Below are 23,248 nucleotides of genomic sequence, written 5' to 3' on the forward strand. Positions count from 1 at the left end.
AGGCTGTGGGCCTCGTGCTGGAAAATGGGATTAGAATAGTTGGGTACTTGTTTGACCAGCACAGACTCGATGGGCGGAAGGGCCTTTTTCTGTGCTGTAGACCTCTGTGACAATCTGCAAAGGGAGGCAGAGCTTGCCAGAAGGGTCCAGGGAAGGATGGTGGTCAGTGGACTGGGCAGTAGTTGGCTTTCAATAAGCATGCTGAGTGAAAAGGTTAGCAAGAGTGGAGGATGAAGCCTTTATTCTTAACTCCATAATGGGTATCATGATAGTCCTGTCATAGTATGCTGAGGGCAGAAGGCACCCTATGGTAAACTTGGTTGAGTGGGATTCAACCCTGGAATGATGGCAAGAAAGAAGGGAAAGCTGAGGACTAGCAATGGAGAGGGAACAATTAACTGAAAAGGAAGAGATGAAAGGTAGCATACCTGACAACATGAGTTAAAGAGTGAGAGCCAAGAAAGTGAAATCATATCACAGCAGGCTTAGATCTGAAACAATATACACATAAATGGACAAAAGGCAAATTTAGGTCACACAGGTGTGGCAAAGATTAAATAATAGATGTAGTGCTCATTAAAAAGAGCAGGGAGTATATAAAAAAGGTCTCTTCTGTAATGCATGCTTACATATTTGTATCCAGAGATCCATATGCACTAGAGGGATTAAGGAATTGTGGTTTGTTAAAATAATTGTCCACTTTTTTTCCCCAAGTTAAAGCAGTTATTGAACACGAGATCAAAAATGGAATTCCTTCACATAGGATCATGCTCGGAGGATTTTCACAGGTGAATCTTTAGAACTATTTCCAAACATATTCAGTACCTTATTTCACATGATCAAGAAAAATAATGAACCTCTTCTCACAATAGGGTGGTGCATTGTCTCTGTACACTGCTCTGACATGCCATCACAAACTGGCTGGTGTTGTAGCCCTGAGTTGCTGGCTCCCTCTTCACAAAACTTTCCCACAGGTATCTCAACATTTTACATTTTCTCTGTAGATCATATTGCATTGTGCTGTGTTGCAGCAGAAAGATATTTATCTGAGATTTTGGAATAATGTTCTGCCACAATTTTAATGTGTCCAAAACTAATTAAGTGTTAAAACTCTCTAAGTTGTCCCAGTGATCTGGCTCTCTGGGTTTATATGTTCAGTCCTAATCTGAGGAAATGGCAGTGGGATTACGGCACTTGGCCCTTGTAGATTAGTAAAAAGGTGTTTTCACTCTTGATTGCTAAACCCTGCTCAGTTGGAAGTGAGCTAGTGTGGACAACCTTGGCTATAGTGATAGTTGAATGGTCTATCACTGTGCACTTTGAAGGTTCCTGTCTAAAGAATAGTGACTCGGGCAGAATATTACACGGGCACTGGTGCCTGTGGAACCAAACATTAGCAGTCAATGTCGTCAAGAGAGATGGGGCAATTTAAAGGTAAAAAACCTGTGGTGGGAGGTTGCTCTTTGTCTTTTCTTGCACACACCTGTTCGTGCTATATAGCTATTTCTCTACACTCCAATTGCCCTTGAAATAGGTATATTACTTTGGTCAATTGTTTTTTTTGTAACAGCTCTTCAAAGAATGTTAGCATGTCACTTAACTTCAGTTTAATATTTTAAAAAGCAAAGCCTGGCAGTATAAACCAGAATCCAAATTTAGACGGTCAGAGCAGAAGTAGGCCATTCATCCCCTCCAGCCTGCGCTGCCATTCATTTGGATCACAGAAATCTATCAAACTCTTAGTCTTGAAAATTTCAGTTGACCCAGCATCCACAGCCTGCAAGGGGAGAGTATTCCAGATTTCCACTGCCCTTTTGTGTGGGGAAAAAGCGCTTCCTGATTTCACCCCTGAATGGCTGGATTCCCCCACCAAAGTAATTTGCTTCTCTGTATCTAACCTATCAACTCCCTTTATCATTTTAAATACTTTGATTTGATCACCCCTTGACTGACCTTCTAAACTCAAAGGAATAGAAGCTATATTTATGCAACCTGACTTCATAATTTAACTCTTTAAGCCTTGATATAATTCTGGTGAACCTGTGCTTTCTCCATCCAAGGCCTATATAGCTTTCTGTAAGTTGATGCCACAAAAGAATGCAATACCCCGTTTAGGGTTGAACCAAGGCTTTGTACAGTAGAAGCATCCGCTCCTCACTTTTGCATTCCAAACTCTTGGAGTGAAGGCCAACTTTCCATTAGCTGCTTTGTACATTTGTAATAACTTTCAGTTATCTGTGCACATGGACACCAAAGCCCTTTGCTCCTCCACAGCTCCTTAGTGTCTCACCATGAATTTGATAAGATCCAAAAGTGCATGCTCCAGGTGTGCTGTACCATTAGAATTTGGAATAATTTGAGATTTAAGTTGCAAAAGTAATATCAAAATCAATTTGACTAATTTATGCCTACATTTAAGTCTAGATTTGAAATGGTTTGGTTTAAAATTGAATTAAATGTGTGATCGTGGTTGGCCTGGTCTGTCACTGAACAATGTGGAAAATGACCCACTCATCACTTCAGCTCATGCTCAATAAAATTTGTCAATAAGGGACCTGTGTCTTATAGAAGCAGCGCTGAATGGGAAGGTTTGGGGTTTTTTTATTTATTCATTTACGGGATGTAGGAGTCGCTGGCTAGAGCAGCATTTATTGCCCATCCCTAATTGCCCTTGATAAGGTGGTGGCGGAGCTGCCCCCTTGAATTGGTGCAGTCCCTGTGGTGCAGGTACACCCGTAGTGCTGTTAGGGAGAGTTCCCAGAATTTGACCCAGCAACAGTGAAGGAATGGCGATGTATTTCAAAGTCAGGATGGTGAGTGGCTAGGAGGGGAACTTGCAGGTGGTGTTGCATTTCAGATGCTAACATCAATATAACAAAGTGATGTTCTTAAACTAACTCAGATGTGTAAATGCATAAAAGTACACACCTATTTATTAGCTTGCCCTTTTTGGATATCTTTCAATTGTTTAAACAGACAAAAGAAGGCTACATTGAGAATTTAATGTAATTTTTAAAATATCTTTTGAATTTTTTTGGTAATTCTAGGCAGCAGGTAGCAATGTCAACAAGGATATTAGCATCCTGCAGTGCCATGGTGAATTGGATCCTATGATACCATTAACATTTGGTTCAATGACAGCACTGAAGCTAAAGGCAATCATTAACCCTGCAAACCTTCAGTTCAAAACATATTTAATGCAGCACTGCTCATGTCCACAGGTGAGTGCAGCCACAGTTGTTTCTTTGAACTTGTGTTTATAATATTTAAATCTTGTATGTAACGATTTATAATACAACACCATAATTTGGGTATTTGCTTAATTTATAATATTGGTTCTATCACATAGATATGGCCCTTCACTATCTGGTCCCATTAATTAGTTGATAAAATGCTGAAAAAGATAATAACGGTGAAGTAATCACTAGCCAAATCTGGCCTGGCAGCATTATTATAAAGAATTCTAGGCTTGGCTAACATAACTTTTTTTTTGTGACCACCTCCCCCCGTTCAAATGACTGTGAGAGAACCTTGTCAAATCTTGCAGCAAAGCAACTTTTGCCATAATTGTATAAGTAGAGCAATAACTAATTGAGTCCCACCGAGTTGGACAATAGAGGCTATGTAGGAGGTGGATGATGTGATTGATTTTATCAGAGGCTGGAGAGAGGTCAACAAGGATAAGGAGGGTTAATGCAAATCTGTCACACTCGTGGGATGCTATTTGAGACATTGGCTAGAGCTGTTTCTGTGCTGTGGTTGTGGTGGCAAACCAATTTTAGAGATTCAAATGAGTAATTTCAGGAGTGGTAACCATAGATTTGGAATGTGACATATTCAAGGATTTTGGACAAAAGGGAGGCTGACAATAGGGTGATAGTTTCCAAAGATTGATGAATCATATGGATTTTTTGAGGAGGGTGGTTATGATGGCAGCTTTGAAGACAAAGAGAGGTCATATCTAGAAGGAAAAATCATTTATGATATCTGCTGTGATGCAGGCTAACAAGTAAACTTAATGCCTGTGTGGCCTAATGGGTAAAGTCTCTGACTTCGGGGTAAATGTTATCACATGATCTAAGGTTTGAGTCCTCCTGCAATTGTTTCCACAGAAATCGGGCTCAACTTCATGAAACCAAACCATGTTCCCATTCATTAGCGGAAAGTGCTGATATTCCCTTCAAACATTGCATTATTTATCTTCACCTGAACTGTCATGGGGACCAGTGTTCTGGCGAGTTGTATAACTAGGGCAGTCGAGATGGCTTTAAACTAAATAGTGCAGGTAAGAGATCAAGTGAGAGAAGATGTGATAAATTAAAGTGAGAGGACAAGGCAAGATAGCAATTGTAATGATAATCAGAGCGTGGCAGGAAGGGACAGAGCATACAAACTTAAGAATGTGCTAGCAGATAAGGCTAGTGGTTGTAAAAATAGTAAAAAGACAGAACTAAAGGCTCTATCTGAATGTGGGTAGCATTTGTAACAAAATGGACGAATTGTCAGCTCAAATAAAAATAAATATGTATGAGCTGATAGACATTAGAGAAACATGGCTACAAGATGACAAAGGCCAGGGCATGAATATTCAAGGTTACATGGCATTTCAGAGGGACAGAAAGCTAGGAAAAGGTGGAGGGGTATCTCCTTAATTAAGGATGACAGTACAATAGAGAGAGGTGACCTTATTTCTAAAGATCAAGATGTAGAATTAATTTTGGTAGAGATAAATACCAAAGATAAAAAGTCACTTGTGGGAGTAGTTTATAGGCCCCCTAACAGTAACTACAGTGTAGGATGGGGTATAGAGGAAGAAATAAAGGAGGCTTGTGTGAAAGGTACGGTGATAATCATGGGTGACTTTAATCTATATATAGATTGGATGAATCAGATTGGCAAAGGTAGCTGGAAGATGAGTTCATAAGAGTCTTTTTGGGACAGTTTCTTAGAGCAGCAAGTTTTAGAGCCAACCAGAGGGCAGGCTATTCTAGATCTGGTAATGTTCAATGAGACCGGATTAATTAATGACCTCCTAGTAAAGGCGTGCCTAGGTAGCAGTGATCATAACATGATTGAATTTCACATTCAGTTTGAGGGAAAGAAGAGTGGGTCTAAGGTTAGTGTTTTAAACTTAAATAAGAGCAGTTATGAGGGCACGAAGACAGAGCTGACCAAAGTGAATGTGGAAGTTAGGTTAAGGGATAGGTCAGTAGAGCAGGTGGCAGGTATTTAAGGAGATATTTCATCACACTCAGCAAAGATGCATTCCAGTGAGAAAAAGAGACTTTAGGGAAGGACGCACCATTTGTGGCTAATTAAGGAACTTAAAGATCGTACAGTATCCGTGAAGATTAGTGGCAGTTTAGAATATTGGACAGAATATAAAAACAGTAAAGAATAACTAAAAATATAATAAGATGGGGGAAATTAGCGTACAAGAGAAAACTAGCTAGAAATATAAAAACAGATAGTAAGGGTTTCTACAGGCATTTAAAAAGGAAAAGAGTAAGTAAAATAAGTGTTGGTCCTCTAGAGAGAGAGTCCGGGAAATGAATAATGGAAAATAAGAAAATGGTGGATTAATTGAACAGATATTTTGCATCTGTCGTCACTGTAGAAGACACAAGTAACATCCCTGAAGTAACTGCAAATCGAGAGCTGAAAAGGAGAGAGGAACTTAAAACAATTACAATTGCCAGGGAAAGATTACTGAGAAAATTACTAGAACTAACAGCTGACAAGTCCCAGGTCCTGCTGGACTTCATCCTAGTGTTTTAAAAAAAGCGGTTGCTGAGACAATAGATGTATTGGTTTTAATTTTTCAAAATTCCCTAGATTCTGGAAAGGACCCATCAGATTGGAAAATAGTGAATGTAACTGTATTCCGGAAAGGAGGGAGACAGAAAGGAAACTACAGGCCAGTTAGCTTAACATCTGTCATAGGGAAAATGCTGGAATCTATTATCAAGCAAGTTAGAGCAAGGCATTTAGAAAATTGCAATGTACTCAGGCAGAGTCAACATGATTTTGTGAAAGGGAAATTGTTTGACAAATTTATTAGGGTTCTTTGAGAAAGTAATGTGGATAAAGGGGAATCTGTAGATGTGGTGTGCTTGGATTTCCAGAAGGCATTTGCTAAGATGCCACATCAAAAGTTACTACACAAAATAAGAGCTCATAGTGTAGGTGGTAATATATTAGCTGGATAGGGAAACAGTAAGCATAAATGAGTCATTTTCGAGTTGGCAAGATATAAGGAGTGTAAGTGCCACAAGGATCAGTGCTGGAGCCTCAATTATTTACAATTTATATCATTGACTTGGACGAAGGGACTGAATGTATGGTTGCTAAATTTGCTGATGACACCAAAGTAGGAAAGTAAGTTGTGAAGAGGACATAAGGAGTCTGCAAAGGGATATACATAGATTAAGTGAATGGGCAAAAAATTGGCAAATTGAGTATAATGTAGGAAAATGTGAACTTGTCCACTTTGACAGGAAGAATAAAAAAGCAAAGTATTTACATGGAGAGAGATTGCAGCATTGAGGTACAGAGGGATCTTGGTGTCTTGGTACATGAATCATAGAAGTTAGTATGCGGGTACAGCAAGTGATTAGGAGGGCAAAATGGAGTTGAGGCCAGCAGGCTCAAGGGGCCAAATAGTCTACCCCTGCTCCTAATTCACGTGTTCGTATGTACATTTATATAAGGAAACTTAATTTTATTCTAAGAATTGTAAGTTGAAAGAAAAGTACATTGCTTTCATGGAATTGCAAAGACTTCAATAACTTTTTCTTCCCTTTCTGGTCTGAAGAATTTAATGAGACTTTTTTTATCACACAGGAAATGACGGCAGTGAAAGAATTCATTGCAAAGCAGCTTCCACCGGTCTGACTGAAGAGAGCAAATCTGTGAGGTCCTCCTCAACCTTTCAACTTTCACCTGACAACTGAAACCAAGCCATGTGCTACCAACCTCAGATCTTTTACAGACCATTTTATTCGTAACAGTTAATATTTTTTCTTAATGTAAAGTAGACTGGATATATCCACAATTTGTACTGGCACAATCCTAATTCCCTTCAAAGGTAATTTTATCAGTATAGTGAAGACTGCCTTTGACAGGAAGTACCTATTCAATTTTAACTCTTTCCAGCTCAAATAGTCAGAAAAAGATTCCTAATGCAGCTTTTATTTTGAGACATAATTTATAAAGTTCCTCCAAGCAAGAAGGGTAACCCATACTTTTCTGATCTTGGATTTCACCTCAACTAGAGTTAAAGCTTCAAAATATGCTTAATGTAGTATCGGTGTACTCTATTTTTTTGTGCTTTGCCTGCAAATTGATGCACTCACTTGTTAAATTGTGGAACAATATTGGTATAATTGTGGAGAAGTGCAAGGCTTAAATAGTCCTACTGTATTGGCTGACGGGACCAAGAGACAGCAATGAAGAAGTATGTCTATTCAAGAATGAAAAGCAAAATAAATCACAAAATGAACCTAAGGGCTACCAACACAAGATTGCTGACTAAACATTCTATAGTTTTTCTCAGCTGATGGGATCTTAATCTCTATCAACAGTGCACTGGTGCAGCATGATTGATGATCAGTAATGGCTAGATTGTCAGAATGGAGGCAGGTATCACAAGAACCAGGATCTTGTATATTTTCTAGTAGTTGTTTGAGAATAGCAGTGGAGTCTGGAAGTGGAATGTTTGCCTAACGCATGTACCAAACCAGTGAGAGGAAAGTGTGGAAGTTGCATTAAAAAGTGTAAGTTACTCAGCTTTTATCTCAGCTGTGGCAGTAAGTGGACATGATATTTGATCTCAACACCCTGGGGTAGGGAAAAATCCACCTAGGCAAGCTCTCCCCACTAATTGACTGCTATTAAGTGACTCCCACAGGAAAGTCTATACGTGCAACCATTGAGTGAGGTTTACAGATGAAGGATCACCACTTACATGAGGGCTTTTGACACTGCTGAATTTTTTAAAAAATGTTCCATCCTCAAAATGTCCCCTAAAAATTATAAAGCATTATCTCCAAAGAGCATTGTTCTGCTAGCCAAAGGTTTGGATCCAGCCTGCCTCGTTGACCATCATTCTTGCTTGCCCTCTAGTGAGGTGTGCCAATTCTAAACCACTAGACATAGCTCTGTGCTGTGTATTGAGTAGAAAAGCTGTCAAGACTTAGGGGGACAGTTATTTAAGAAGTGTAAAAGTCACTTGTTAAGTGGTTGATTTAGTTCTATCCAAGATGTTCCCTCTGTATCTAATACAGTGAAGTGGAAAGATGGTATAGAAACCTGGATCTTTGTCTCAAACTGTTGAGGTTGATTCCCTAAACTGCAATGGTATAACATTACCTTCAGTTATGCTCTGTTTGTTTAAAATACTTCTCAAAAATGGGCAATGCGCTTCACAGGAGCTTTTTAAAGCAACAAACTAATTTGGCTGGCAAAGAAGTTAAAGGCTTTGACCTTAAAAATACAGAAAATGTTGTAAATTATGCAAAATATTTTTACTGACCAACATATTGTGATGCAAGTTGGTTAGCACTTCAGTACATCATGAAGCTGAAAATTATGCAAAGAACAAAATTGTCCTAGTTTCTATGAATGCCATCACCTTCATAAGAGTTCAAATTCTTTTCAAGAACTGCACCTGCAGAATCTAAATTCATTCACGTAAAATTACAGATCTGAGGTTTTTGATATGTATTGAGTGATACTGCATTGAAGCATTGTAACACAGTACCCTTGGATCCATTTGCCACAAAACAGAATCCTACTGTGACAATTCTATACACAGCATGTGATATGCACTTGCACTAGATTTCTTAAAGGTTGGATTTGGTAAATCATTGCTGTACCTGGACTCCACCTGATGCATTTCACATATATCTTCAATAAAAATAGCATGTCATGAAATCTCTGTAACATAAGGTAGATAATATTGGAGGATGTGAGGGAGAATTAATGAGATGATCTTTTTAACTGTGGCATTTTCTTTCGTTTGCTCTCCGTTCCAGAAGAGATGTCATTGGGTTAACTTTTTAAAAAATCTATTGCTAGTTTTTAATGTCTATCACCACTTTTAGGTAATTCCTTTTGAGTATTCCTTTTTGAGTATATGAGACCCTCCTTTAAAGTGCTCAGTCGCTTTCCCATTATAAATACTTTGGCTTTTTTCTGCCTACCTCTCCAGATGTGACCAGCCACTTGTATATGGCATTGTATACTTTTAATGGATAAAACTTAGCATATCGTTGGGTATCTTTGTCACAAAAAAGTATTGAGAAATGTAACTTTTAAAATAGCATCTTCTATAAGTTTTGTGAGTTGGTGATACTGGACAGAGGTACAGCATTTTATTACAAGAAAAGAGAAAAATAGAAGTAGTCATGATGTGTATGTGGTTAGTTAGAGTGACCATGGGAGTGGACTGACCACTTTGAAGGAGGATGGAAGAAAATAATTTTTCTTATACTGGGACAAGATGTAAATTCATATTATGTTGTAAGAAATACCCTGTAGTTTGTTCAGAGGTTCTGAAAACATAGCTTGAAAGTTTTATCTGGAAAATGGCTTCTGAGGACATGCAGCTCAAATCACAGCCGTGACTGCTGAGCAGCCTGCAGGCATTTTAGTGTGCATGTAAATTTTATTTTCTCACTTTGATCAGAGCCTAACGGTATGATTTTCTAATATGCTTCACTAGGTTGCAATGCTGTGAGGAGAGGGAGGTAGTGCAAGGTCATTTTGGTTTTAATTTTTAGTAAGGCTCTTGCCAGTTTAGCACAGAGCTCCAATGGCATTTGAGGTGGAGAGCAAGCTTGCCTTCCTGTCCCAATTACGGGAAGCTGACATCCAGGAATGTAACCTCAAGGAGTATGGTTGGTGGGGCATGGGAAGATCTTCCTAAACATTCATGCTAGGTTCATCCAACAGTAGTTATCAAAGCAAAAATTGATTTGGTTCTACCTCACATTCCTTCTGGTAGAAAATTACAGTTGTAAATTAACAAATCATTAAATGTGTCTTACAAATGTAAGTGATAGAAAATGTATCTGTGTTGAGTGGTAAATGCTCCAAATAGTGACTGCTGGGCAGCATTGACAATTAATTACAGATTAAAATTAAATATTTATACCATTGCATGCATTCACAAATGTGTTTCACAGACAACATTGAGAACAAGCCAGTGTACTCAATATTCAAAGCTCATTGCATTAACTCTCAAATTTTTACTTTAATCTACAATTATACAGTCATGGTGATTGTTGCAGTTTAGAGAATTGCTCAGTTCTTAACATCTTAAGGTGATGTCACGCAAGAATTGGTAATTGAACACATTGAAAGAAACCATTTGTCAATGCACCCTTCAAAAAAAGTAATCAATTTCTATGTGACTATGCTTTTCCATTCCATCGCTGTGGTTAAATCTGATTATTTTACCCACAGTATTTTATTTTTGTCCTCCAGTCTCCTTGTAATGTGAAATTGAATAAAGAGAAAGTCCATCAGGAAAGTGTTTTCTGAGTGTGTCTTCAGCAATAATGAGGAAGCACATTTAGATTTCATTAGGATTGCCAAATCTGGTTGAGCATATTGCTGGAGGCTTCATCTCATGACCTATTCACAACCATCCAGCCCAAACAGCCGTCTTTCATATCCAACATTTTTATACTCAATGAACAAAAGTGCTCAAAGAAAATGTAAAACACAAAGGCAGTTATTTTTAATGCTATGATTTTTCTTGTGAGTTGTTCACAACAATGTCCAAGAGATTAATTCCTGGTCACTCCAGGGCAACCCAAGGTTTCATAGTTTCAATATATGGGTATTAAGTTTTAAATTCTGATATAAGCGGCATATGGTCTGTTCCAATTATTTTATTTCCTCTACTAATTTTTCCCCCTTCCTCTCTCCTCTAGATATTTTTGCAGACTTTTTAAGTAGAATCCTCCTGCAGTAACAGTCCCCAACCCTTTTTCTTCCAGGCTAATGCTAGTTGATAGTTTCACAATGTATGATATGGTTTAAAAAAAGGAACTGAGCAATCTGAATAAAGTTCTCTCTTTATAATATAATTTTTTGGAGTATCTTTCTGTCTTGTATGATTATCCAGAAGGTGGCTGTGGCAGACTCAAATTTGAAGAGTATGGTTTTGACTGCCTCTGATGCCCCTCATGGCAGGTTGGCACTTATGCTGTTGCGAGGAGGAAGCTATTGGGTGAAGATCTGCACTGAAAATTTTGGAAAGATGCTTGCAACATCTTCTGAAAGATGGTGTCGCATCTTGGGATTTTATTTTCAGAAAGGATTTGGAAAGAATGTTATTTCTAACTGAATTTTAAAAAAACATAATCCGGCCGGAATTTTCCGTCCCTACCGCGGGGTGAGGCAGTGCCCCAGCCAGAAGTCCATTGACTTGTGGCAGGACCAGAAGATCGCGGTGGCGGGTGCAGAAAATCCCACCCATTATCCTGACTAGTTGAAGCACAAGACTGAGGCGATGAATAGTCATTGATGCTAGTGAGCTGGCTGTGGGGTTTTGTTTGGTTACACCTTTGACTGAATTAGCAAACTGTTAGCCTGTCTTGACAATCTTAGAAACACCTCGCACTCTGTCTTTCATCCCTTTCTTTGGTTGTGGGAGGCACATTCTGAAATAGGACAGCAGTGAGGGCAGTCAGATTTGTATACACATTATCCACATTAGCCCAGCTAACATGGACGTTTGTAACTCAGAATAATGTTGTCGAGATGTGCTTTTTTTTTTGTGCTTGCTACAAATATTGCTTCCCGTACTAAAATTCTCAACTTGCAAGAGTAACTGAAAACATTCTCACTCCCTGCCTCCCCCCAAAAAAAAATTGGAGTGACTTTTTTGGATCATTTTTGTAACATTTTAATTTTTAAACTGCAATTAATTTCTTTATTTCTGATTTGTGTTATAGAATTTAGCACAGCGGGAAGCCAATTGGTCTCGTTGTAACAAATATTCAATTTGTTACACTCCCAACTCTTCCCGTGTCCCTGCAAATTTTTCTTTTTAAAATATTTATCTAATTCTCTTGAAAATTGGGATAGTGGCAGCTCTATCAATACTTTCAGGCAGTGTATTTCGAATCAGGCCAACATGGTACATTCCCTCATTTAGATGCATCAGCTATAACTTGACAGTTTGCCTGCAGGAAAATTAGGTGAAAAAATGCATTTTGAATTGATATGTATTAAGCAATGCCACAGGAGATTTGTTATGTTAAATCGAAGCTTTATTTATAATGGCATAAGAGTTTATGCTATGCATGAAATTTTAATTTGCACTCAAGTTTCCAATTGCCAGCGCATTGGCCCCCTCCACTTGCCCGAGTAAAGGAATTTTCTAGCTGGTAATTTCATATTGCAGTACATGCTTTGTTTACCTGCATTTAATCCAAACTTTTAAAATCAATTGAATTGACTATTTGGCAGTTGTGCAGCTACAGTAACAGAGACAAACTTAAATATTTGCTTGTTTGAATGATATTTGCACAAGGCTCTTTGTCACAAATATTTTAAATTTAAAAGGTAGAATGGAGACTGTGAAGTAGAATTTCCCTTAATTTTCAGCCCTAATGAAGTGGATTATGAGCAGTGTATGAGAGGTGTGACCATAAACAGATTTAGGGGCTCCAGAGCTACTAATCTACAACTTCTAGCACTTGATAAGAGTCCTGTCACTCGTGATCACATGATTCTTGAACATAAATACCCTTCACCAGACCTGGCATCACTTGAAACTGCAGGAGGGACAGTTTGTGAGCTGCAAATGACACTTTTTTAATGTCAAAGTCAGAAAATAAATCTATATACTCACTAAAACATAGTGTTCGCTTGGAATAAAATCATTTCTGTGGTATTAATCTAAAATGTAAAAGCTTCAAATGCACCAGTAGCTGCACCCAGCCCATGTGTACACTTTTAAATTACTTTGAATGATATAGAATTCAATGGAGTTAAAAGGCCAAAGATTCAATCCCAGATGGCTAAACATTTCTGATATTTTGTGTGAACAACAAGACAACATGAAGCCAAATCAGTCATGTAACTTGTAAAACTTCAAACCATCTGGCACAGTTTATCAATTCTGGTAAGTAAAACTTAAAAGTATTACAGTAAATCATTGAATTCACAAGTACAGTATCAACATATTCCCAAATCAGTCCTGGTGTTTTTCATATCACAGCTGTTTTGTCTTGTGACATCCAGATGTAGTTCAGAATGTTTTGTGCTAATTCTAGATTTCCTTCTCATCATCCTCAGCAACTACATGTTAATCTCATGGACTGCTACTGAAACAGTTCTATGGAACATTTAAATTAATTTATTTAAAAATACAACTGTTAGATGTTGTAGTAGATGTTTCATTCTTCGAGGCCATAAGGATTCTGTAATTGCCAATACCACTAATCTTGACCTAAAATGCAAAGAATTTTTTTTTTAAAACTACATTCCAGCATTTAGCAATCGTATTGTACTGATTCAGACACTATATTTGGGGTGTAAATATGCAATATTTTAGCTTCTAACTGCATTAAAACCAAGGGCAGGATTTTACATCGCGCAGACGGGAGCACGCCCGATTGGATCGGGCATAAAATAGCGCACAAAGACATCAGGCAAGCATCCCAATGTTGTCACACAGTCACACGATATTTCGGTCGGCAGGCATACGAGAATCGGCAGCACACCCACCAACAATTAAGAGGCCTATTAAGGCCCTTAATTAATTTTTTTTAAATTCGTTACCCGTCCAACCTCAAGGTTAGCAGGATGGGCGAATCGGCCGGGCGGCCTTTGGATTTTTTAATGAAACCTTGTCCATGGGCGGGATGAGAATTCCAACAATCCTTCTAAATGGTAATGGTGGATTTAGAAGGTACTAGCTAAGGAGCCTTGGTGAGTTCCTGCAGTGCACCTTGTAGATGGTACACACTGCTGCTACTGTGCATCAGCGGTGGAGGGAATGAATGTTTGTGGAAGGGGTGCCAGTCAAGCGGGCTGCTTTGTCCTGAATTGTGTCAACCTTCTTGAGTGGTGTGGGAGCTGCACTCATCCAGGTAAGTGGGGAGTATGCCATCACACTCCTGACTTGTGCCTTGTAGATGGTGGACAGGCTTTGGGGAGTCAAGAGGTGAGTTACTCACCGCAGGATTCCTTGCCTCTAACCTGCTCTTGTAGCCATAGTATTTATATGGCTAGTCCAGTTCAGTTTCTGGTCAATGGTAACCCCCAGGATGTTGATAGTGGAGGATTCAGCGATGGGAATGCCATTGAATGTCAAGGGGCGATGATTAGATTCTCTCTTATTGGAGATGGTCATTGCCTCACACTTGTGTGGTGCGAATGTTACTTGGCACTGGTCAGCCCAAGCCTGGATATTGTCCAGGTCTTGCTGCATTTGGACATGGATTGCTTCAGTATCTGAGGAGTCGTAAATGATGCTGAACAGTGTGCAATCACCAGCGAACATTCCCACTTCTGACCTTATAATGGAAGGAAGGTCATTGTTGAAGCAGCTGAAGATGGTTGGACCTAGGACACTACCCTGAGGAACTCCTGCAATGATGTCCTAACCTACTTACCGTTAAACCATACAAGACTCAGAACCTCTTCATGTCACCTACTGAACTACACAAAATATCTTACAACATGGTGGCAGGTTCTGGGTTGTTAAAGAAATTTAAAACCTGGAAGATTGAAAAAGAATTCTGACAATGAAAAGCACTAGAAGCAAAGGTGCAGAAGGAGATCGCCTGAGAAAAGCTCAAAAGTAGCTCGGAAGCAGGTGGCAGAAATAAAACTCCACACTGCAGCAGAAGACTCCATTGAATCCCGTGGAAGTCCAGCTTCGGTGCTCGGAGTGCAGAGTCAGAAGACCTGCCAGGGGTGCATGAAAAAAAAAACTCAAGTTCTTGGCCAGAGTGAGTTTTTAAAAGCTTTAAGTCAGCAGCAGCCAGAATAGCCGTTTTAAAGCAAACAGACCACGTCGGTAACAAAAGCAGAAACAGAAATACCCGGAAAAACTCAGCAGGTCTGGCAGCATCGGCGGAGAAGAGCACAGTTGACGTTTCGAGTCCTCATGGAGGATCAGACCTGCTAAGTTTTTCCGGGTATTTCTGTTTCTGTTTTTGTTTTGGATTTCCAGCATCCGCAGTTTTTTGTTTTTATCACAGTCCACGTCGGTACCTGACCACATGGCAGACAAGCTTGCCCAAATGAAAAAAAATTAACAAATAATCGGCAGCTTGAAAAACCCAGCAAAGGCCATGAATCAACAGTTTCATGACCCAAAAATACTTGCAGACTGCGGGGAAGACTCAAAAAAGGTCAATCCCAGGAGCCGCTACTGAAGATTTTTAAATGCAGAAATCATGAAAGCCAATACTGTGGGAGCCCACCAAAACTGACAAGTGCAGGAAACCTCATTGAGAAGAGGCATAAAGCAGCATCATCTTGGATTTCCTAATGGCATTTAAAGAGATACACACTTATAACTTTAAATGACTGTAGATCAAAAGTCTACCTTACCAGACCTGTTTGAACTTATCCAAGACCCAGACCACTCATAAAATTGAGGAATTTGGGAAATTGGGAAAGAGATTCCTTAGGCACATGGTTGCTTCAGGTTGACACAAAAAGATAGAAGCTGAACAGATTAATACACCGCTTTATTCAGTAGGTCCAATAGCCAATTATATAATAATAGACAGGGAATCAATGAATCTTCTGCAATATTTGGCAAAGTTATAAAATGACTTGACACACAGTAACAAGATTCTTGCAAGAGCAAAGTTTAACAAACGTGTCCAACAATTGGGAGAATCTGTTGACTCCATTAATGAGCTGCACAGAATGGCTGTGATTGGTGACCTGAAATCAGAGCTAATCAGGGACAGAATTGTTGTCAAAGTAGCAGATGATGCACCTTCAAACATGCTTCAAGCTATGAAGATTTACCCTTGAAAAGGCCATTCAGATTGGCAAGCAATCCGAAATCAATTTGCAGCACAGATCCATTTTAAAGAATGAAAACAAGCCATGATACAGAGCAACCCCACTGTCAAGCTAGTGAAACAGTAGAGGAGCAGGGGTGCTCCAGGCCAAGGGAAGTAATACCCTAACCGACTACTAGAGGGTGGGCAACCATGTCAGTATTGTGGAACCAAGTGACCCCACAGGCATGGTCAATGTCCAGCAGTCTCAGCACAGTGTTTCAATTTCAACTGCATAGGACACTTTGGAAAGCTATGCAAAGCTAACACAACCAAACGCACAGATGATCCCAAGACAATTCACGAGGTCGAGGTACCAAACCATGCTTCTTGCGTGAGGTCAAAGATCAGGGGTTTTCATTCTGGAACATGGACATCTCGGTTAATGGTCACCTTGCAACTTTAAATTGGACCTGGGTGCCGGTGTTAAAGTGCTCTCGGACAAGGAACCATGGCTGAGACACCTCTGGCTATGAACGACAGACACATCGCTCTATTGGCCCAGAGGAATCTGACTTCCGGTTATAGGCATGATTCTGGAACCACTAAGGTGTGGCGGCAAATCTTTGGAGCTGATGTTCGTCATCCGTGATCAGTCTTTTTCTCTTCTGAACAGAGATGCCTGTGTTGCCCTGAACCTTCTTAAAATGGCAGAAGTTGTCAGAACAACCTCTGTCATCAATTACACAGAACTACAAGTTCCCGAGAGCCCCAAATGAAAAGAGACTCTCGGCTGGGACTTCAGCTCTGAATTGTCTTCACTCTTTGCAGAGTCGGTGCGTCCAACTTCTAAGCAGGTGCCACAAGCTCCTCGTTGGTCAGTGCCATACACCAAGGCTTGTTGGAGTATCAGTGGTTTGTGCCACCATGCTGATTGGTCTATAACTGAATGATAGACCACATCTTGCTTATGCCATCAAACGCCTCATAGGCATTTCTCGGTACTGCCAATGTCCAATAGCAACCTGAGAAGAAAATCAAACTTTTTGCAATATCCATGATGCGGCTTTCCCTGTTTAAGCATATAACAGCTGAACTGTTAGTATATAAACATAGTTCGTTACACTTATTCATGCACTTTTATGTTTTAAAAATTTTACCCACAAAGTTGCCAGGAGTGAGCTGATAATGATGCAGCAAGGATAAAATGACACGTGGGACTTGGGTGAAAAAAGGGTCAAAAGTGTATCTCCTTAACGAATGAGATTAAAAGATCGATACATATACAGAAGAAGGAATGCCTGAGAGTGGGTGAATTGAATGAAAGCGAAATAAAGAGTGAAAGGATGATTGGATTGAGTGAAATGGAGGGAAAAGAGACAAATCTAGAACAATTCACAACCTGAAGGAATGAGATCCCTCTCATATAATTTATTTTCTGGGCAAGAAAGCTTGATTGGCAGTCAGTAACAACTATTATGTTGTTAAGCATACTTAGACTGTTAATTACTAGACATAACTTGCTGTGGCAAATTTAATGGACGATTATTCAAAGTTAATGGGGGAGCAGATCGAATCAGCCAATAAGTTGTGACAATTCAACAGCAGCAACAAATTGCATTCATACATAGTAAAACATCCAAGGCACTTCACAGGTGCGTTATCAAACAAATTTGACACCAAGCCACATGAGATATTGGGACAGGTGAGCAAAAGCTTGGCCAGAGAAGTAGGTTTTAAGGAGCATCTTAAAGGATAAGATAGACGTAGAGAAGCAGAGAGATTTACAGAGGAAGTTCCAGAACTTAGGGCCAAAAAAGACAAACCAGCTATTCACTTCCTTTCTGCTGACATCACTTAAATATAGGGTAACTGAGATGTTTGGCTGAACCCTTACTATCCAAAAAAATTTAAGTTTTTAATTTCCCAGCTCCTTAAGCTTCCAGGATGTTGACCCAATGACAACAAAAGAACTGCAATCATTGTACAAATCAGGATGGTGTGAGACGTGAAGGGGAGTTTAGAGGTCATCATGTTTTCCACGGCAATATCCCTTTTGCCCTTCTCTGTGGTAGCGGTCATGGGGAGAAGGATGCTACTGAAGTAACATTTTCTCAACTGTGATCTGCCTTCAAGAAGCTCAGCTTCTCTTTTGTGACAAACAATTTTCTACTGAGCAGCTTAGTGCTGTGTAAAGCCCAAATTCACTCAAGACATAACGCTAGAGAAAGTTTGTTTAGCATCTCTTTGGGATGAGTTAATTGAGAGGCCTTGCATGTTGAGAGGTCATGTGTACATGTTAGCTCGCTCAGTCATATCCTTTTTGCCTGTTCTGCTTTATAGTACTATTGTAATCAATCTTCCTCTGAACTTTCCCTTCTCATTGTTTTTTAAGCTCCAAATGCACCATCCTGAACACTGCTCCTTTTATCCCATTGTGCTGAAATTAAGACTCATCACATAGCCTTCTACTGACCTCAAAACTTTCAAACTGTTTATCTCCCTCAACCTTTCTTTCCTTCAGCAGTCTTCAGGCTTTTAAAGCACAAGTATTTAATCACTGCTCTGGATTTACACACTCTTAATCATAGTGATTTTCTGTGCTTGTTACTATGGCCTTCACATTGGTTTCTGAATTGCTTTTCAATTGTCACAATCAGTTAGTCTGCCAGGCTTTGCACATGGGACTGATGGGGATACATTACAAAAGCAGGAGAGAAGAAATATCTGGCAGATGGGCTATGGAATAGCAAGTGGATTTTAATATAAATAAATGCAAGATAATGCATTTTGGAGCAGGAAACATATCCATGCTCAAAGCATTTGTACATTAGCAAAGGTGGAAAAGGAATTAAAGCTAAAGCTGGTTGGAAATGTTTGCAATGGGATTTAATCCTGAAGTGCATGTTCCAGGTGTTCTGTAAGGTGCCGCTTTAATTAGATTTCAGTTTAGAATACTTTTAAGTTGCAAACATAACATCAAAAACAATGAGATAGATTTGCGCCCACAATTACTCACTAGTCTCTATTTGAAATGATGTGGTGTTTCAGAATTCAGTGATTATCAGTGTGAATTCAAAATGGTGAGTTTGGTTGCTCCAGCCTGCCACTTCAACTGGTGTTCAAGAAAATTCATCAATACGAAATCTGTACCTCACGAAAGCAAAGCTAAATGGAAAGGTTTGGGATTGATGAATTTTAGATGCTAGCAGGCAAAGTGATTTCTTAAATTAATTCAGGTGAGCAGATATACAAATATATATACTATTAATTTGCCCTCATGTTGGATATTCTTGAATTGTGTTATGATCTGGTTAGGGACCATTAACATTTAAAAAGAAATCCAAATACCTCATTTTAATCAATAGAACTCTCCACTATATTTTTTAACGAAACAAGCTTTATTATATATTTAAAAATTGAACAAATCAAATATTATTAAGTTAACACTGTAGCTTATTACTACATGTTTTGCCCTCAGGTTTACTTCTTACTTCCCCCAAGAATTCTCTTATAAGATAAATCAATCTTAAAAGATATTTACTTCTGTAGGGACCACACGTAAGTCACAGTCCTCTGCAGAATTCTCCTCAGCTCCAGCTATTCTCAGAGGTAAAACTTTCATTTACCATCTCTTGACTGTGGATGCCCCAATCCCTTGTTCTGGTTACTTTTCAATACTTCCAAGCCAATTCAGCTGATTACTTTCTTTTGCAATGAGACACTGTGAGGACCACTGTAGATTCTCCCACTAGCTTCAAACTAGGCAATCTTCCAGCTTCTGTTCCCACACAAGATTTGAACTGAGCTTAAGCCTCACCTGCATTGCATATGGTCAGTGATGATGTTAGTTATTTGCTCTGCTTACAGCGCAAGTCTATCTAACTATCATTTAATGTGGCTAACTTCTCTCAGTGAGCTGAAAACTGCATCAGGTCCAAAACGCAACTAACTCTCAGCAAACCCCCAGATAAATTGAAACCAGAGAACCTCCCTAAGCTACACTCGTCTTCATAATAATGTAGCCTGCTCTGAGCTGTCCTCAAACTAACCTTTAGATTAATTATCCCTCATTTACAATTTCTTCTTTAATCCGACGAAGTAAATGGGGTTTACAACTTTTCAGGGTTTACTGGATGCTTTTAAACTAATTTAGTGCTAACTCCCAAAACAAAAACATCTCTCTGGGCTGCCATTACTGCAAACAATGCAGACATCATGTCTCCAGCTCTTTAGCTAAGTAAGCTCACCTGCTGTTTTATAAATCTATGGACTGAATTTTGCTGACAGCGAGCAGGGGGCGGGGCCCGATCGCCGACATGTAAAATGATGCGGGATGGTGTCAGGCGCAACCCCCGATGTCATCCCGCCCCATTTAAAATTTCAGGAAGGCTGGGGCGCAGCAAAATTAGCTGTGCGCCCGCCGACCTGTCAATGGCCAATTGAGGCCATTGACAGGATCATTTAAACAATTAAAGGACCTGCCCGTCCAACCTTAAGGTTGGCGGGCAGGCCAGGAGCCCCGGGGCTAATAGATAAAACATGAAACCTCATCCAGTGGCGGGATGAGGTTTCATGCAGGGTTTTTAAAAATTTACTGTAATTTATGTTCATGTCCCATCTCATGTGACATTGTCACATGAGGGGGACATGTTAGGGATTTTTTTTTTTCTGTTTTTAATCTTTTTAAAAGTGTCAGCGATCTCCCTGAGGCTGCACTTAGCCTCAGGGAGACGTGCGCTCTTTTGTGCACATGCACAAAAGAGTGCACTCTCCCTTTTGGGGAATCCCCCCCACCCATACAGGAAGTGCATAGCGCTTCCCGCCGGACATCACGCTGGGCGGGCCTTAATTGGCCCACCCATGTAAAATGGCGGTGGGGCCCGCTTCTCCAGCGAGGATCGACTCCCCACCCGCCGGAGATTGGGTCGGGCCCGCCCACCTGGCAAGCAGAAAATTCCGCCCTATCTCTTCTGTTCTGACTTTATTAAACAAACATAGGTCACCTTTTGAACTATTATTTCTTTAGGTGTTGTGGAAATCTCTAAAGCCCAGCATTTAATTACTTTGCCTTTCTAGCTGTCAGCATTTTAAGGCAACATGGCTCCAACCTTCTCGGTGTAGTAGACTCCAAGCTTGCTTTAATTGTATTTATCCTATTTTCTACAGTTAAACTTTTATTCTTAAAACTTAAAATGATGTTCTAAAGTCATGAACTAGATATTCACAACACCTCCCTGCTGCCAGAAAAAAATTAAAATGCGTCACCAATGTGATGTATTTTCATTTGTACCATTGAGAATATTACAACTTACAATGTGTTATATTTCTTAACAACTATCCTAAGCACGCAATGCGCACAATAATCACCGCCCACCAACCCCTCCCCCCAACATTGGCCAATGAAATTCACAAGTCCATCAGCATTCTGCTGAATTCCATGTCCAGTTTAAGAGGAAAAATATTACTTTTTATGATGTTTTCTTCTCATTATAATTATAGCCCAAAGGTCCACCTGGAAAAGAAGATTCCTCACTGTTTTGCACAGGCAAATTTTCAAGCTCAGTTTTTAAAACAGTCTGTTTAAATGTCAGCTCCTGAATACTATTCTCTTCCTTGTCAGTAGTTTTCTCATCTTTAACCTCGACAAAGAATGAGTTTCTCAGTTGAGTCTAGCGTTAAATTGTCTCCTCCTTTAGCTGTTGGCATTTCTTCATTTTTAAGTTCATTTTCCAGACTCAAACATTTAAGCTCTCTTTTTGAGATACGTTTTGTGCCACCAACTCATTTCTTCGCTGGTCAAAAAGGAATTGGCTGCTCCAAGAATGTTGTACAAACATACTAATTAGGAGCAGCAGTAGGCCTCGAGCCTGCTCCGCCATTCAATAAGATCATGGCTGATCGGATTGCAGCCTCAACTCCACATTCCCACACCTCCCTGATAACCTTTCACCCACTTTCATATCAAGACTCTATCTAGCTCTATCTTAAAACTGTTCAAAGGTTCTGCTTCCAATGTCATTCAGATGCTTTTTATGTTCAAGCAAAGAGGTTTCATATTTTCTCTGGTCTGTTGCTTGAACATTTTAAAATCTCCCAGTTCCTCCTGATCCCATTCAGGTCGAAGTTTATTGAATTATTTCAGAGCAATATTGACAAATTCCTCATTTTGGATCTTACATTTTCTTTCTAGCGCTTGAGTATTCCATGTAATTCACAAATTTCTTTATTCCAATAATTTTGAGGTTGTAACTGGTCATTTGAACTCAGTCCAGTCGCCTGGGCTTTTGCAGCTGTATCCTATATTTCAATGCTGTTGGCTTTATCGCTTTCTCTGCTGCCTCAGCACTGACAGGACCATTCGGTGTTAACTGGCATTAACCCTTTCGGGTCACTCTGACGTCTCAGTCCTTTTTGTGATGGAATTTTGATTTGGAAATTCTGCAGACATATGAACATACGAAATAGGAGCAGAAGTAGGCCATTCGGCCCCTCCTTAATGAATGGCGGAGAAGGCTCGAGGGGCATTCATTAAGATCATGGCCGATCTGTTTGTGTTTTGAATTCCACATTCCTGTCTACCCCCTACTACCATTTCCTTATTTTCTACTATTAACTCCCCACTCTCACTCTCTAGAGGACCAACTCTCACTTTACTTACTCAAGGGTAGAAACTCTTGCCATCTGTTTTTACATTTCTAGCTAGCTACCTCTCATACTCTAATTTCTTTCTCCTGATTAACCTTTAGTCATTCTCTGCCGTTCTTTATATTCTGACCAATCATCTGACCTGCCACTCATCTTTGCGTAGTTAATGCTTTTTCCTTATATTTGATGCTTTCCTTAGCTTCTTTAGTTAACCACAGATGGTGGGTCCTCCCCTTTGAATTTTTCTTGATTGTAGAAATATACTTATTCTGATCATTCTCAAATATCCCCTTAAATGTCTGCCACTGCTTCTCTATTGAGCTATTCCCTAGCAGAGTATCCTAGTTCACTTCAGCTAGCTCAGCTCTCATGCCCACGTAGTTGCCCTTATTTAAGTTTAAAATACTAATCTTAGACATACTCTTCTCCCTTTCAAACTGGATGTAAAATTCAATCATATTGTGGTCGCTGCTATCAAGGGCTACCTTCACTCTGGGGTCATTAATCAATCCTGTCAGATTACACAACACCAAGTCTAATATAACCTGCTCTCTGGTTGGTTCCAGAATGTGCTGCTCTAAGAAAGCATTCTATCTCGAAAGCATTCTATGAAC

The 23,248-nt window shown here is 39.6% G+C and overlaps 1 protein-coding gene across 1 annotated transcript in view; it reads left to right on the forward strand.

Annotated features, from left to right (window-relative positions):
* lypla2 (lysophospholipase 2) overlaps nt 1-10,534 on the forward strand; it is a 33,855-nt gene extending 23,321 nt beyond the window's left edge. The window contains exons 7-10 of the mRNA XM_078567031.1: nt 715-788; nt 873-974; nt 3,048-3,221; nt 6,844-10,534. Coding sequence (XP_078423157.1) covers nt 715-788; nt 873-974; nt 3,048-3,221; nt 6,844-6,894 — 401 coding nt within the window. The 3' untranslated portion in view covers nt 6,895-10,534. The remainder of the gene's footprint in view (nt 1-714; nt 789-872; nt 975-3,047; nt 3,222-6,843) is intronic.
* Nucleotides 10,535-23,248: the final 12,714 nt, after the last annotated feature.

Source organism: Cetorhinus maximus, chromosome 21 (assembly GCF_964194155.1).
Source record: "Cetorhinus maximus chromosome 21, sCetMax3.hap1.1, whole genome shotgun sequence".
NCBI classification, from domain to species: Eukaryota; Metazoa; Chordata; class Chondrichthyes; order Lamniformes; family Cetorhinidae; genus Cetorhinus; species Cetorhinus maximus.